Genomic DNA, 17844 nt, shown 5'->3' with positions numbered 1-17844 from the left:
AAATCATTGATACTGATTTTAAAGTATCGATTAATCCTGCCTCTCTGATGCACGTTCGTAGCACATACAGTAGCACTCCAGTTATGCTTAAGGAAGGAGAAAGTTTGTCTGGCAATCAAGGGTGGGCTAGGGATGATAAGGTCTACCGAAATGGAAGTGTGGGGAGCAGGGATTACTAAAATTCTGTCTGGGAGCAGGGTCGGAAGCTAAGACAAGAATGTGTGAAGAGGAATTGTAATTGTTACTCTGGTGGGAAAGAAATAAGACAGTTTAAGGAAGATTTTGAGAAGCAGCTAGAAGTAAGAGGAGAATGAGAAACAAAAACACTACACAAGGAAACATTACTCGCGACAACTGGATTGCATCTTTTAGTCTTGTACATCCATAAACTGAGCACACTCCTGTCAACTACAGTGGGGGCTTTGAACATTACAGCTTGTTTTCTTCAAAGAAGTGGTTTCAGTTTTAGGGTGATGCACTATACCTCCCCTGAAACAGAAAGTACCAGTACCCAGGCACCAGCTCAGATTGCTTTTTCTTGCCATTAGCTTTGGACATGGTATGGAGGGCTCCAAAAAGAGGCTTACTGGAAAGAATTTTGACACCATATTGATGAAGCTGGATCCATAAATACTGACAAGAGGATAGTCAGAGGTAAGTAATTCACTCTTACTTAGTTGCAAAACTATTCAGTGATTTATTTGTAATATTAACAAAAGTAATAATTGGCCTGCCGAACATATGACTATTAAAACTCCCTATAGGATGAACTATAAAAAAAACGAACACACACTTGTACAAAAAGAACATTTTTACTGTTTTCCAAACATGTTTTACAGCAAAAGGAGTCGGATGATCTTGACCACACGCTATTATAACATGAAAAGCAAGATACACATTTCTAGTTATGGCTTTCACACATCTGGGTGGGGGAGCTGGTGCTGTAAACATACACAAATAATTCCCTACGTTACAACTGGGCTAGCTATCATTCATGTTTCACATGTATCCAACAATTGGGGGTTGTTAGAATCTAATTCTAAAAAGAAAATACTATCAAATAAATCTATTTCAAGTTGTAAAACATCATATAGGAAGGTTGGGCTTTTTCATACTTGTTCCTAGTATGCTTGTAGTAAATATTATGTCACCTTTACAATCGATGGCAAGAACACAGTACGGTTCCTCTTTTTAAAAAAAAACAATTCCTTGACTACAAAACCACATAAAAATGATTATATACAAAATGGTTATTGGAATTTTTGGTTGTGTCCAGTAGTTCTAGAAATAGCTGCTGCTGTTTATTTACGTTTCCTTAGTATTAAGTACATGATGCTGCTGATTAGGGTAAAAGAAAATGCAACCCAGGCTAAAATGAAGGAGTATCCATAGGTCCCTTCTTTAAGGCCCCCTGAGTAATTCATATTGTCATGGAAATCATCATGCTTGGCTGTATAAATTGCTGCTCCAATTAGAACACAAAGAGCTGAAACAAAAAATAAAAACACAGAAGTTAATTAATTGAAACAGGAGACAATGCAACTATCATTGCTAATTTTATTACACCTTTCAAGATGTTGTTATGTCACAGAAACCATTGTAAATGTGTGGCCCATTAGACTGCTCTTCCAAAATCTCAACCCCTTTTTTAGACTTTGTGGTACCTGACAAAGAATCAGGCAGTTATCATTTCTATTGATTTAATAAGCGTTGGCAAAATCAATAGTTTGCGTCTTTGGGACATTTTGGCTTTGCCAATTCCTTTTGGCGATGACTTACAGTGTCCGGGAATAAGCAAAATGCTTTTTTCCCATGCTGTGAAACATCAAGAAAAAAGCTGCTACTCGTAGTCATGTCATTCTACTGATGAGTGCATGTGTGATGACGTATACGTGTGCATTAGTCATGACGCATGCGAGGTCCACGAGAATGACATGGGAGTCATTTGCTATGATTTTTTATTTACCGAACACAGACACCAGATGTCACAGAGTTCCGTTATTTCAAAAAAGTACGAATTCTTTTAACATGAAAATGCAAAATAAAAATAATTGACTGACGGGTTTGGGGGCAACAGAGTAGTGGGTGGGGGTGGACTTGAAAGTAGCACTTGAGGCTGGGAGCAACACAGGGACATTAGGAGAAGCATATGATATAGAGAAAAGCAGGAGTGCGGGAGAGAAGCACACAAGAGCAAAGTGGGTTGAAGAAGGAGCAAATGTGGGTCACGGCAATGCCAGGGCCAAGGGAGAAGCACACAAGAGAGAGGGCAACATGGAACACATACATTAGGGTGGCAGCACGCGGAATAGCGATAAGGAAAACACATAGGCTGTGATGGTGTGCTTAACCAAAAAGAATCACACACCACAAACTATGTTTCCCAATGGAGACACCTCTTCCTCTCCATCCTCAACAATTTGGGCAAGTATTCCTTTTAGCTTCCCATCCTGGAAAAGGATTTACTTGGCCTTTCACAGGTGTAAATATCTAACTATTTTCTGGACGAGATGGGCGTCAGAAAATGTTTTGTGAATTCCCAGAACTGTGTAGGTTTCGGGAGTCCACAAACATCTAGGATATTCCTGCGCGGCAAAACTAACCCGCCACTCAGAGAAGTAGATAAATTAACAGAAAACTCTGTGAATAAATCTGTTTAGGAATGTAAGAACCAACATGTACCACTTTTCCTATCCTTAGAGATCGTAAGTGTGTTCAGTCACTGAAAATTGCATAATTCAGGAGGGAAATGTGACTCTCGACTAATGACCTGATTACAACTTTGGCAGTGTAAGAGTGGGCTGCCATGCCACCATCCTGCTTCAACACCGCCAAAGCCGCTCGCCCGTTTACAAGTATTCTCATGGTCTGGCGGGCGGACAACGAGGCAGTCTCACGGCAGTGCCTACAGGAAAGGCACTGCAATGGGAGCTTCAAAGGCCGTGCCTGAAAGGCATGGACTGTGCAGTCCCTGCCATGCAGAAATAGGGGTACATACACAGAGGAGGCACAACACTTGCCCCCCATGCATGCATCCCCATGCACAGGGGAAACGGGGTGCCCTGTAGGGCCCACTTTGTTTCCCCACCGCCAGCCTGTTTATGGAGGTATCATCTTCAGGAAAAGGCCAGCAGTGGGGAAACTCTTAAAACACTGTCAACCTTGTGCATCAATGTAAGTCAACAGTGTTGTGGATACCTGGATCATGTGGATATGGATTGGGAGGGGTAGAATAGCGGATTGAACCTGCATTAATAGACCCAAGCAGGCCATATGTAGGATCTGGGCACACCTATTAATGTGACAATTGGAGTCGAACATTATTCTTGTTCTCACAAACAGTGGACACTTGTTGCTGGGAGCAGAAGACTTCCCCCCATTGAGCACAAAGCAAGTTACTTGGAAATTAACAGAAAATCGGTAGTGCCAAATCCCAACATAAATATTTACTTTGGTTACACAGCTTGAAACCTAAAGTAGTTGGCTGAAAACTCTGTTTTACCAAATGATTGACAACTGTTAAATATTTCAATTCAGTATTGTGTCTCCTAAATAGAAGCAAGGTGGGTCAATATAGAGGGAGCACCATTCTCAGGGAGACAGCGAGCCTTTAATGGCCTTTCTACAGTATTTGATTTGTGGAACCCTCCTCCAAGTCTTGAAAAGCTGGACCTTTAACTTGCAGTTACAATAACTTGCAACTTATAAATTGTCCAGCTGAGATTTCGTCAGGAATCTGAGGTACTGAAGGGGTAACAGCTGTACATTAAAAATAATAGTAATCATTTGCAATGCAAGGTCTGTTGTGCCACTAGTTTGGGAATGAACTTCAATGACCTTTGTTTCAAACATAGGGGCATATTTACAAGGGGATTGCACCACTGGAGTGTCCCTTATTATGACGCTCTGGTGGTGCAATGTGCTGCACCATATTTTAGTGGCTTAACACTGTTTTGTAAATATCATACCCCTCCATGCTGGCAAAGGGGCGGGCAATCAGTGTTGCTGTGGGCGTTGCACCGCAACGCCCATTGCTTTTTGATGTTTCCCCAGATTTACAAAGATGTGTAAATCGGAGGCAGAGCCAAAAACTAACGCCCTTGCAAAGCAGGCATTAGAGTGGCACAATGAGTAGAAATACTTTTATTTCTCCACTTTTTTGTGCTTTCTAAGTGTGCAGCATTTTACAGCACACATAGAAGGAGCAAATTACCTTTAATGATTGTTTATGTGCAGGAAGTTGTCTCTTCCTACTCACAAACAATCATCCCTGCAACACAGACACCCTTGCACCAAGGTGCAAGTGTGTCTGAGTTGCAGGGAATCATCCCTGCAACGCAGACCCCCTGCGCCTGTGAAAATTAACAGCTGTGTGCCAACGGAGGCACCCTTTCACCATGGCACAAGAGTGTCTTCGTTGGCGTTAGGCAGCTTTTTTTAGTGCTGTTGCACTGAATGGATGAGTTGTGAATATGATGCATTCCTGTGTTTCTGAAATGGCGCAGCACAGCAGTGCTAAATTGCTATCAGCGCTGCACCATTTCTTTGTGAATACGCCCCATAATATCAAGAGAAGGTGTTTTACATGCAAATCATACATTTTAAACTGTGCTGTAACCGCCCAGCAAATGCGATAAGGTAATGGCAAAGTATAATAACTAAGCAAATGGACACATGCCACATTTCAAGAAAATGCGGATCCTGGCTGTTGCTCAACAGACAGACAACAATTCAACTCTGTACCCTCCTGTGTTTACTTGTGCTTCTTAGTATATATACGCTGCAGAATCCCTAGCAATAGTCTTACAGGCCTCGCTTACCACCATGCCATATCAGTCTATGTCTCCAAATGGTTTTTCCTGTGCCATTGTAAATGCTCTATTATAGGGACACAATGCCACATAGGCTGCGCCAACAAAACAAGAGCAAAATGCTACTGCTTAGAGGAAAATATCGGGTGCATATTCATTTAGAGTGGGCTGGGAACAGGAATTCCTCTCATTTCTGGAGGAAGTCAAGTTGTGAAGGAAACACAGCCCAAAATTGTTTCTCCGGATCTTGCACTTCATGCATAAATTGGAGGATTTTCCATTAAGATCAAACTCTAAATCAGGTACAGGTTAGTGGGAGACATTGATAGTATGTTGGTAGTAATTAGATAAACTAAAGAAGTCAACTCACAGACCTGCAGCCTTGGCTTGAACCAAAATACTAGAAGTGCATGCAGTCCTTTCACATGTGTCAAAGCAATCCAACTGCAGTACATACCAGACTGGACGACTCAATTACTTAGGGTGTGCAAAATATTCTGTTCCACTACTGGAATTGTTGGAATTTTGGCCACTCTACGTTATCCTTTAACGCAGAGTTTTGTCCGAATTCGGCCAATTACCGTGTATTGGAATTTTTCTCCTGCAAGGCTCCAGAATATGCGAGCTGACAACCGCATGCGAGATTTGGTGGGTGGTTACTGGCATTCACGAACGGTCACAGTCTGAGGGCTGCCCTTTGCATAGATTTGCTGCCACTCTAGTAGATTTTCTACTCGGGCACCAGAAAATCAACTTGAATGGCCGCTTGCTCTTGCTCAACGCATTGTGCTGTTTGTGCTGATTTTCAGCCCTGCATGCAGTGCCGGCGCTACATTGCAGCTTGAGCTGCATATTTTCTGCTTGTTGGCAGAGTTCCGCTGAATCTGACCGAGTTTTTCTGTAACTATGTGGAATAATTCCATGTAGTGAAACCACAAGAGCTCCGCCCACCCTGAGAATAAAACTCTACTTTTAATAGCAAGTAGATGGCAGGATTGTACATAAAATCATTTGTCGCATTCGTTCTAAATGGATTTAAAAATTATGAAGCGAGAACTATTTGAACGTATCAATTTTCAGGAGTAAAAAGTTACAAAGGAGGAGGGAGGTCTTTTATGGCGAAGCTGATAAATGTTTCAGGTTTGTTTGCTCAAATTATGCAGAGATGTTGAAGACGTAGCCCTTGGCCTGCACTACATAAAGTGTAACCATGCTAATTAAAGAAATGGCAAGATGTGTAAGTAACATATTTTGCTTATATTTCTGTGTTCACGCTGATCTAGCATTCTTGTTGCCTATTGTACACATTTAAGCGCCTCGAGTGCAAGCCTTAACCACTGTAGTCCTCCAAGACATACTCTTTATGACTGTTCAAAGAGTTCAAGACTCCTGAAGGACTTCAAAGCTCCACTTGCTTTCGCAGCAAGAATTCACTTTAGATGAGTATGCCCCAGATTATACTGCCTTCTAGCAGTTCGATCCAAAGGCGACAGAAGAGCTTTGTCAAAGGTTTGCACAGAACGACAGCCCAAAGAACAGCAAGAGTAAAGGCTTCCTAGTTGGCATAAGAAGCTTATCTCACTTCTTCTTACAACTGCATTGTAGCCTACAACACTTGTATTATGGCAGACATGAGGCCTGAAGTCTTCTAACATCCTTATGCCCAACCCCTCTAAATTGAAGTTTCATTTCATTTCATCTTTTTTTTCTCTTCAGTTTCTTTGATCTTTCCCTGGCTTTCTTCCTCGACCACATTGAATTTCACTGTCTCACATTCTCTTGCAGGTTAAATCTTTACTCTTCATTCTTTAATGAGCTTCCAGATATAAATTCAGCAAGCCAGTCTCGCCCTGTGCCTTTCAACCATGTTACTGCATTTGGTAAGAAAGATTAATCCGATTCCCAGCTATGCTTCGCTGTCAAAGTCCTTGTTCTTGGCATGGGCAATGCTATCACTTCCTTACATCTCGTTATTCCCCAGCAATGGCTCTGTTCCACTCTGCAGACCCTTTTTGGTTCAGAAAACAATAAATCTGGTCACATCATGACCACTCTCTTTTTCATTCACTTCTTTTTTGGTAGGCACAGGATTAATTTCAAGCGATGTTACCTGATCTACCAGAAACATCTCTCTACTCAAAATTTCTAGCTGTAGATCAAAGGGATTTAAGAGTGACAGGGAGCAAGGGGCCGCTCTGTCCGAATGGGCCCACATTTTGTCTTGTGAAATTATACCAGGGGCTTTTTTGCAGCCTCTCTTCCTCTGTGTAAATCGCTTCCACTTAGTATCAGATTTTATCCTACTTTTGTCTATTCATTGAACGATAACACCTTTTACATTTAAGCAAGCTTATACCGAGCTTGCACTGTTGCTATCTTGCCATTTTGAATTCCCCCCACCCCCATATTTTTATATTGTATTTTTTTCTTTACAGGTCGTCCCCTGTGACATATGGGACTTTCATGATCTTCTTATCCTGTTTAGATATATGTATTTCATTTTCCCTTCAGTGCATTGACCAATCATCTTCAGTTCAGTAGTGAGCTTTTAAAAAACTCTTGGAATGTGTAATGTGCATAACAGGGACCCAATAGGGTGGCATGTGCTTTTAACAGATTGGCTTGCTACTTGAATGTAACCCTTGCCCTTGCTGCTGTCAAGGGAGGTATCACCCATAAGGAGCATTGGCTTCCCTTTTCAAACTGACGAGTCAGTCTGCATTTTGAAGAAGGTTTACTTTGAGATGGTGGTGAAAGTAGAGCTTTGGTCTTAGATTTAGTATCCAGTGACAGGGGGTTCAAGTTCCTAGGCATTACACAGGAGAACACATCAAGAATGGGGACAGACATACTGCTGGCAGAAGGTTGAGGTGTGGTTGGCATATTAGACTCTGGAGGACACTGTATGACAGACATCCCAATTGTCACACTGGCATGGTGGCTTCAGATTGGAAGACTCCTGCACGTCACACTGCACAGCGGAGGACGAAGGTATCGTGCTCCTCATTCTGAAGGGCACAGCCTGGGTTCGGGACAATAAGTGACCGTCACAGTAGTGCCTGCCTCAATGAAAATGTAAACTGTCCATTCAGTTCAATACATGACCCACAACACCTAAGTTACACAACTGCCAAGGTCTGGCATGGTAATGATATATTGAATCAACCACATGTTGCATACCGCTGCCTGGTCGGCTTTCTTAATGGCAGATGCAGACCAAATCTTAACTGTTGGAAGCCAGTTGCTTCTTTGTTACCCCAGATTCCACTGCCGTAATTGAAAATGTATTTGTGCTTTGTGTTGAGTTGTGCATTTTGGGAATGTGTGTAATCCTGATTTGTTTGTTGATTTGGCTCATTGAGTTCAGCAAGATTCCTCCTTCCTGTATAGATAACAAACACTCTCAGACACTTTAAACATGACTCTTTCAAAGTGGAATACTCTGCTAATCAATTTCCATTGATTTAAGGCTGTAAAGGAATGAGTACAAGTAAATAAAGTGCTGCAATAATGGCACGAAAAAACTATTTTTGTGCCACAAACCGTGCACATCTATGCCACAATATCCTTGGGGGGTCTGAATAAGGTCACTCGAATGGAAATAAGTAAGATTTTCTCACAGGTCTAAGACTCAACAGTGATGGATCTTCATTCCAAGGGAAGTTTCGAAGAGGTGTTTATAATTGGATGAAAGAAGTGAGTTCAGTTTTGTGCTGCAGAAACATTAAGAAGCTCATGGCAAAGTGCCAAGGATGCTTGTCACGCCCTGGTTCTATTATGGTAACAAAAGTGTGAAACCCTCTGGGCCTTCAAAGCTGCATTTTCAGAGTACCTTATACAAAGGTATTTAAAACTGCTTGACTTTGTGATACAATCTGGCTCTCTGTTACATGTTTCATGTGTTTGTCTCACTGTAGGTCAGTGGTTCTTAATTGTATGACTTCTGTGGATCCACCATGAATCACTACTGGAAGCTGTGGTCCCCAGTCTAAGCAATTTCTACAACTTGGACCTCCAAGCCATACACACAAATACAGAAACAAGTATAAGTTTAACAGATGTACAAATATGAAATTAATTTAATTCAAAACAAAAAAAACTAAAAATCTATATTTTTTAATTTTAGTGGGAAGGTTGGAACTTTTGTTCTTTTTTTGTTTTTAAAAGGTTAAGTGATTTGCTAGAAGTAGCATATCACTTTGCAATTTTTGCTCCTAGTGCATTCTCTCATTTCTGTAATCATCTATACTCGGGGGCAGATTTACTAATATATTATGTAAAGCAGAAAGGCAACTTGCTGCTTGCTCTCTGTGAAAGGGATAGAGCAGAAATGTGCTATATCTACTACGATATGGCGAACTTCTGCTCTCTGCTAGTGCTGGTGCAGTGTGCTGCCTAGCACCAACACAGGCACCCTTGTTGTAAAACTCCTTGTGTTACAGGCAGAATTGTTTTTGCACAGGAAGGAATATGCTCCTGCACACAAAGGATCCTAAGAGGCATTTTCCTCTTTCTATTCATGATGCAGAATGCATCACACATAAAATGGGGAAGAAACGAGGAGAAATAAAGATATTTCTCTTCACCTCTCTGTGGTAGGCACACCATGCTGGAGCAATCCAGGTTTACAGTCTTTAGTAATTCTGGGATTCCATCAAATTCCATGGGTGGATGCATGGGAATGCATTGTGTTATACTTCTTTACAAAGTCATGCAAGGCAGCACAAATGACCCCATAAATGGCTTTATTAATCTCATTAAGGAATAATGTTGCCTTGAGATGCCTTGCATCATGCAAGGACTATGCAAGTCGTTAGTAAATCTGCCCCTCAATTCTGTTTGCCTTTCTTGTACTGCTCAGACAAACAAAGCTAAAGCTAGTGACTTAGGGGCTTATTTGCAAGCCCTTGCACCACAGGTGCCTCACGTTTAATATGTAAAAAAGTGATGCACCAGCACCGCATGGGCTTGTAAATAAGCCCCGTACCTTTTAAGTCTCCAGTTTCAAATTCATTCACAGCGTTTAAAAAGTTTCGATTTTGCATTTTCTTTTTTCATGTCTATATACTTTATTGATTTGCCAATATTACTTATTTTCTAAACATTACCAGACACCGTGAGCAACAGACTCAAGTTTAATAACCGCTAGTCTAGCTTATTAACAAGGAGTTTGATTTCCAACCAGACATGAACACCAAGCATGGATCAAGTTTGAGTTGGCATTGATAAGCAGACTTCAGCTCATCTCAAAGGGAGAGGGAGAGAAGCAGAGACATGAAGGGGATGAGGCTAAGAACACCGCTTTCTTGTTCACATTGTTATATAAATCCACTTTTAAAATGTAGAATTTAGCATCACTTTACGTTATAGGAAACCCCAGACCCAACAAAATGTGAGGTGGTTGCACAGTTGTAGGGTGTCTAGCTTCCACAGAACTAAATATCTATGTTTCCTGCTGGTTTACTACTCGATTGGCACAAATGCCCTATGTGTCTCCTATTTATATCCATATTTTTAACTATACATTTTCAATTCTTGAATTTGCCGGCATGTCAAGCATGTGTATTGCTAGTAGGATTTGTGCTGCTTCATAAACTACTATTATTTTAGAATAGCCTCTAATACTGAAAACATCATCTGTGGCTTTGACAATTAGCAAACAAAACAACGGAGTGGACAATCAGTCAGTTCTCAGGGAACATGGCCAATTGTTCCAGTGCCAGTCCGCCGTAATTGCCGCTTTCTGCTTATGTTGAGATTGCTTGACTTTCAGATGTCTTGGAAAAACAATTACTTTTTTATTGTCAGATGAGGACTCTGGGTGTCCTCTAACTTCGGTTTACACCAGTGAAAACTGTGCTTATTGTCCTATTACTTACCGGTAATCTTCATTACTCCGGGTCCCGTTGTCCTCGTCCCCTTCATTAATAACAAGTGAGATCTACTATCTCTCAGACAGAAAAAAGAAAGTAGGAATGCTGGTACGCCCCTCCCTCTCCCTATAGGGAGTACATAAGGGTACAGTACCCAGCATGCCTCCTGAACCACCAAGCCCAAGATGAGGGCCGGAAAGCCCGGGAGGGAGGGAGGGATGTAATGAAGGGGACGAGGACAACGGGACCCGGAGTAATGAAGATTACCGGTAAGTAATAGGACATTACCCCCAGGTCCCTCCTGTCCTCGTCCCCTTCATTAATAACAAGTGAGAATACCCAAGCAGCAACCGGCCATCATCAAACAAAAAACCACCAGGACCCAGCAGAACAGCAAAACCCAGCAATTTATTGAAAACAACAGCACAGCACAAAAGAAAACAAGGGGATCAGGAACACACAGCCCGAAGAACCCCCAAACCAAAGTTAGTGTCATCCCCCAGAACATTCTGGATACGGTAATGCCTAACAAAGGTATTAGCAGAAGCCCAAGTAGCGGCCCTACAAATTTCCGAAAGGGACACCCCACGAACCTCTGCCCAGGAAGCAGCCATACCCCTAGTAGAACGCCCCTGAACCCCAGCCGGGGGAGGGGAACCAGAAAGGGAATAGGCCAGAACAATAACCTGCTTCAACCAACGCCCAATGGAAGAAGTAGAAGCCCGACCACCCCTGGAGACAGCACCAAAAGAAACAAACAGGGAGTCAGAAAGCCGGAAATCCCGGGTCCGATCCAAATAAACCCGCAAAGCCCGGCAAACATCCAGCAAGGACCAAGGGAGGTCGTCCCCGTCCACCGGAGCCGAAAGCAAAGCAGGGAGGACCAGCTCCTGAGAGCGATGAAATTGTGAGGAAACCTTAGGGACGAAAGAGGAATCCAAACGAAGGACCACCCCGTCAGCAGAAAAGGACAGAAAGGGTTCTCGAGCCATCAAGGCACCCAGCTCCCCCAGGCGACGAGCAGAAGTGATAGCCACCAAAAAAACAACCTTCAGCGTGACAAACTTGATATCCACCTCTTCCAAAGGTTCAAAGGGAGCAGCAACCAGTACCCTCAAAACCAAGGGAAGATCCCAGAGAGGAAAAGACGGACGCACCACAGAGCGTGAGTTAGAAAAACTACGCAACAGCCAGGAAACCAGACCATCCACATCTGGCAGGTTCCCCCAAGGAGCCCGAAAAGCCCTGATAGCAGCCCACTGAGCCCGCAAAGTAGAAACGGACAAACGCTTCTCGAACCCATCCCAAAGGAACTGGAGAACATCCGGCAAAGGACAAACCAAGGGAGACAAAGCCAGGCCAAGACACCAACGCTCAAAGTTGCCCCAATGCCTACCATAGGATTGCAGGGTAGAAGGCTTCCGAGATTGCTGAATAGCCAAGGCTAAATGCTCCGGGAGACCCCTACGCCTCCACCCTTGCCTCTCAACCACCAAACCGACAGCCGAAGCCGCCGGAGGGGCAACATCGGAGACGACCGCAAGGGAGACGGAAGGAAGGGGAAGAACCATGGACCCTGAACAGCCAACAGCATCAGCGTGGGGAACCAAGTCCTGCGGGGCCAGAAGGGCACCACCACCACCACCTCTCGATCCTCCCGCAACAGGCGGGACAGAAAGCGAGATATCAGAACCAGAGGAGGAAAGGCGTACAGCAGGCGAGACGGCCATGGAAGGGACAGAGCATCCACCCCCCAAGAACCCTCCTGAGGAATCCGGGAGAAGAAGCGGGGAAGCTGCGCATTGAGCCGGGAAGCAAAGAGGTCCAGAAAGGGCTGACCAAACCTCACGCACACCAGACGAAAGGCCACCGGTGTCAACGCCAACTCCAGGGATGCAGGAAAAAAACGACTGAGGGCATCCGCCACCCCATTGTCCACCCCCCGAACATGTACAGCCACCAGGGACAGAAGATGGCACTCCGCCCAGCAAAACAACGGGGACACCACCGCGTTCAGGGACCGAGAACGGATACCGCCCTGGTGATTTAGGTAGGACACCGTCACTGAATTGTCCGACCGAACCAACACATGGCAGCCCACCAGAAGAAGTCGAAACCCCCTGACAGCTCGACACACAGCCGACAACTCCCGCCAGTTCGAAGACTGACGACATTCCAGAAGGGACCAACGACCCTGAAGGCAGTCCGACCCCAAAGTCGCACCCCAACCCAGAGCGCTGGCATCCGTCGTAAGTACCACCGGAGGAGGAGACTGCAGAGGCAAGCCCTTGTCCAGACTGGAAGACAGAGACCACCAACGCAGGGCAGGAAGGATACGGAGAGACACAGGAACAAGAAGGGACAAATCCCCCGACAAGGGATCCCACCGAGACAGCAGGTAGGACCACAGAGGACGAAGATGGAAACGCGCCCATGGAACCGTGAACACAGTGGCGGCCATCAACCCCAGAAGACGCAACCACAGGCGGACCTGAAACGACCTCCCCACAAGAAACCGATGAGCCAGAGAACACAGGGTCACAGCTCGATCCACCGGCAGGAACACCCGATTCAGATCTGTGCGGAAACGGGCCCCAATGAACTGCAAGTCCTGAGTAGGGGGGAGCCGGCACTTGGGGAGATTCAACAGGAACCCATGGTCCCTCAAAGCAGCACACACTACCCGCTGATCCGACAACAACTGCTCCGCTGAGGGGGAATGCAGGAGCCAGTCGTCCAGATACGGGTAAACCATCATCCCTTGGAGATGCAAGAAAGCTACCAAGGGAGCAACCACCTTCGTAAACACCCTGGGAGCCGACCTCAGGCCAAACGGGAGAACCACAAACTGGTAATGGACCCCCCGAAGGCAAAAGCGCAGGAAGGGACTGGAGAGAGGATGGACAGGGACGTGATAATAGGCATCCTGGAGGTCCAGAGAGCACATGTAATGACCCTGCAGAACCAGGGGAATCACCCTCTGAAGAGTCTCCATTTTGAACGGAATCCGCAACACAAACTTGTTCAGGGCCTTGAGATCCAGAACAAGGCGAAACCCTCCCGTCACCTTGGGCACCAGGAAAATGATGGAGTAAAACCCCTGACCCCACTCCCCCGGAGGCACCACCTGAATCGCCCCTTTGTCCAACAGTGACTGAATCCCCCGAGAAAGTTCCGCCCGTTTGGACGGGCAGGATGGCCAAGGAGTCGGACGGACCCCAGAGTCCGGAGGCAGGCTGGAGAACTCCACACGATACCCCAAGCGGATCACGTCCAGGACCCACAAGTCTGAACAGGAGGACATCCAGGCCGGAAGAAACAACCGAAGCCGACCACCTACCAATGGTCCGACCTCGGACCCCAGATAGTCAGGAACGAGGCTTCGCAGGAGGGGACTTTGCCTTCATGTCCCGACCCCGACCAGGCTGAAAACGGCCACGAGCTCTGGAAAACTGTCTGCGAGAAGAGGGCCTAAAAAAAGGCTTCGGCTTAGAAAAGGCAGGAGCAGCCGCGGGCATCTTGAAAGAAGAGGAATGTTTCTTCTCCTTAAAAAGACGATGAAGCTTCCCCTCCAACTCTGCACCAAACAACATGGAACCCTGAAACGGCAGACGCAGGGCAGCAGACTTCTGGGCAGAATCGGTCTTCCAATCCTTGAGGACCACATTCCGACGAGCCGCTATACAAGCACCCCCAGACAGAGCGGAGGCCCGAACCACGTCAAAGGAAATGTCAGACAAAAACTCAACCTGACGCTCGATGTGAGCCAGAATATCAGCGCAGTCAGTGGTATTATCCATAGAATCAAATAAATTCTGCAAGTCAGACAGAAGAGACTGTGCCACATAGGTCCCATAAATACCCGCCCTCAGGGCCAAATGGGAGCCAGAATAAACCTTACGAAGAGAGGCGTCAACCCTCTTATCCACAGGGTCACGCACCACAGCATCTTCGGCCAAGGAAGTGCGACCAACCAGACTGGCCACCACAGAATCCACAGGGACCGAGTCCGGCAAGTCCTTCGCCATATCCTGAAGAGGATACAGCTTCGCCATGAAGCGGGGCATCAGAATGCGATCGGGATCCTTCCACTCCCGATCCAAAACCTCCCGCACACTAGGATGCACCGGCATAACCGTAGGAGCAGAATACTGGAACTGGCGAAGGAGAGAACCTCCCGACGAACCAGGCACACTATCCGCCGGAAATCCCATATTTTCCTTGACATGGCTCAGCAAATCCGGCAACATGTCCTTGTCAACATACTTGCCCTTTACCAGATCAGCGTCCAAACCACCATCCTCAGACCCAGAGGACGAAGGAGAGGAGGGAGAAGGAGGGGGCACACCTCTAGCCCGCGACCTGGACTTATTCTTAGAACCCCCAGGCCTGGAACCACCCATCTCCAGCAAGGACTCCTGGATGAGAGCCTTCAACTTCGCATCACCCCTCGAACGACGCCTGGAGCGCCGGGGATCAGGAGAAGGGGAGGAGGAGGAAGTCGAGGAAGTGGAGGACTCCTCGACATGCTTGCGCTTTCGGGAATGTTTCCCCATCTGAGAAAGCCCCAGCAAGCAGGACAGACCAGCAGGCAGGAAAACCAGCAAGAAAATGAGGAGCCCAGGCAGCAGCAGGAGAAACAGCAACCAAACGCCTGCAGCAGCACAAATCAGCACAGCGACCGTTATCCCCAAGAACAAGGACGAAATGCAGGGAACAAAGAACACCCAGACAATTTAAATGCCCCAAAACCGCTATGCGGTACTTACTCCAGGAACCGGCAAACAAGCCTCACACCGCCCGCAGCCGGGAACCTCAAACGCCTGACTTCCGCTTCCAAAAACCAGGAAGTCAGGCAATGGCCGGAAGGAAGCGCCCCAGCAACCACGGAGCCGCCGCACCTCCCGGATCCTCAGACGATAATGGCCGCGTCTCGCACAGCCCGGCAGCACAGAGACGCGGCCCGACACTGCCTCCATTCCAGAGCCTCACCCCGCCGGAACAGACCAAGACTCCCACGAGCAGGGACAGAGGCGGCAGACAGCGTCACAGGAGACTCCTCAAGCCCGGCAGGAGAAGTCAGCCCGGAAGAACCAGCCCCCACCCGAAGCCAAGCCCCAGGTGAGACCCCAGGAGCCCATCCGCTCCTGGACCTACAAACAGAAAACTGTCGACAGACAGAAAAAAGAACAGGAGGCATGCTGGGTACTGTACCCTTATGTACTCCCTATAGGGAGAGGGAGGGGCGTACCAGCATTCCTACTTTCTTTTTTCTGTCTGAGAGATAGTAGATCTCACTTGTTATTAATGAAGGGGACGAGGACAGGAGGGACCTGGGGGTAATAGAAGGTTTCAATGTAGTCACTTCATATGATTTAAAACTATATCGTGGCAGTACAACGCAGCTCCCTTTTTATGAAGATTAAGTAATGCTTGCCTTCACTCAAAAGCCACTTTTTAAACCTGCATGCCACAAATGCTGCTCTCAATAATCTGGGCATGTGTGGTTATGATTCTGATGGACTTTTAATGGTGAGATGGAAGCACAGTAAAGCAATCAGCCAAATATACTTTATTCGGTTCAGAAAACCATCAAAGCGTAACAAAGTAAAAAATCACAAATACACATTCATATTTAAAACAATATGGCATCGATGCATTCATAAACAGTCGTAATAAAAGCAAAACACAGCTCAATCTGGAGTGGTTAATATATTCAGCCATTAAAAGTACATACAATTGTAAAATCCGGTAGTGCAACGTTCAGGAGTGCAATGACTGCAGAATGAAAAATGATAGCTAAACTTTAGTTATAAAAGCATAAAAAGTGCAATAGCATCCTTTCTTAAATAAAACAAGTATTTACAATGTAATAGGTCTCGGATGATTAAGTTTGAGCTATTGGCATTGCTAGATATTGCAACACCAACTGCAACAAAAGTCTATAAATTGTAGGCCAAAAAAATGTGTATTTATTTTTGTAGCAATGGTGCCATGCTGCACTTTAGATGAATATGTTTAAAAGTAAAGTGCGCCATACTGCGATTGCTTCAATAGTTAATTGTGGATGCGTTAACAATTGATGTGTGCACTGATGGCTGGTGGTGTGTGGGCCTGTGGAAATTGTGCACTGATGGCTGGTGGTGTGTGTGCCTTATTGAAGTGTGCACTGACGGCTGGTGGTTTGTGTGCCTGGTGAAAGCATGCACTGACAGCTGGTGGTGTGTGCCTGGTGAAAGTGTGCACAGATGGCTGGTGGTATGTGTGTGCCTTGTGAAAGCGTGCACAGACATCTGGTGGTGTGTGCCTGGTGAAAACGTGCACTGACGGCTGGTGGTGTTTTGCCCGGTGAAAGCGTGCACTGACGGCAGGTGGTGTTTGTGCCCTGTGAAAGCGGTATGGGCATGGTTAGGGAAAGATGCGAATACCCCCAGGGCTATTTTGTTGTTTTTACTTTGGATTATACCTATACCCTCAATCGCACCCCTCTCACAAGTCCCTCCAAACCCACCGTCCGAAACATCAGATGTGGCACAGCCAACCCCACGGCACTATGAAACGGCCCGGTGCACCCCCACCCAAACGCCCACCCACCAGGACGCACACCCACCGCAAAAAAAGCAACCTCTCTACGGTTGCACCACCCCAAACAATCCAAAAGGGAAAGTCCAGTCCACCGACAAATCTCGCACAACTCTACCCACGCACTCAACGGCAAGGGAAAAAGTCTTCCCCACACTGCCAGCTCCACAACATGCGAACATGCTCTGCAACCACTGCCTACTCGGTGTGTGCAGCCCACCTCTGGGGTAACCCCTGGACAGCCACGTGTATGTCCCACCCACCAAACCTGCGAGACCAACACCCTCCAGTCAGTCACCCCCGGGCAGAACTCCCACCCCTGCACGGCAAAATACAAGTGATTCTAGAGAATTTCTCCATGAGAAAGATATAAATGTATCTGCCTTGGTATGTGTATTTGTAATACGCACTATCACCCGCGAAGGTATCCTGGCTTCTAGTTATGGTGAAAGGCAGAGCTGGTTTGCTGGTCAGACACAGTTGCACCAGCAATGGCTTAAATCACTGAGCAATTTTATTTGTTCCAAGATTCAGTTGTCATAAAACCAGAAAGAATAAATTGTCATGGAGAAATTCTT

At 46.0% G+C, this 17844-nt stretch overlaps 1 protein-coding gene across 1 annotated transcript in view; it reads right to left on the bottom strand.

Annotated features, from left to right (window-relative positions):
- Positions 1 to 793: 793 nt before the first annotated feature.
- EMP2 (epithelial membrane protein 2) overlaps positions 794 to 17844 on the bottom strand; it is a 111330-nt gene continuing 94279 nt past the window's right edge. Inside the window, exon 5 of the mRNA XM_086941362.1 lies at positions 794 to 1486. Coding sequence (XP_086797488.1) covers positions 1302 to 1486 — 185 coding nt within the window. The 3' untranslated portion in view covers positions 794 to 1301. The remainder of the gene's footprint in view (positions 1487 to 17844) is intronic.

This window comes from Lissotriton vulgaris, chromosome 10, assembly GCF_964263255.1.
Source record: "Lissotriton vulgaris chromosome 10, aLisVul1.2, whole genome shotgun sequence".
In the NCBI taxonomy this organism is placed as follows: domain Eukaryota; kingdom Metazoa; phylum Chordata; class Amphibia; order Caudata; family Salamandridae; genus Lissotriton; species Lissotriton vulgaris.
Note: the sequence above shows the minus strand (reverse complement) of the source record. Positions and strands in the feature narration are given on the sequence as shown.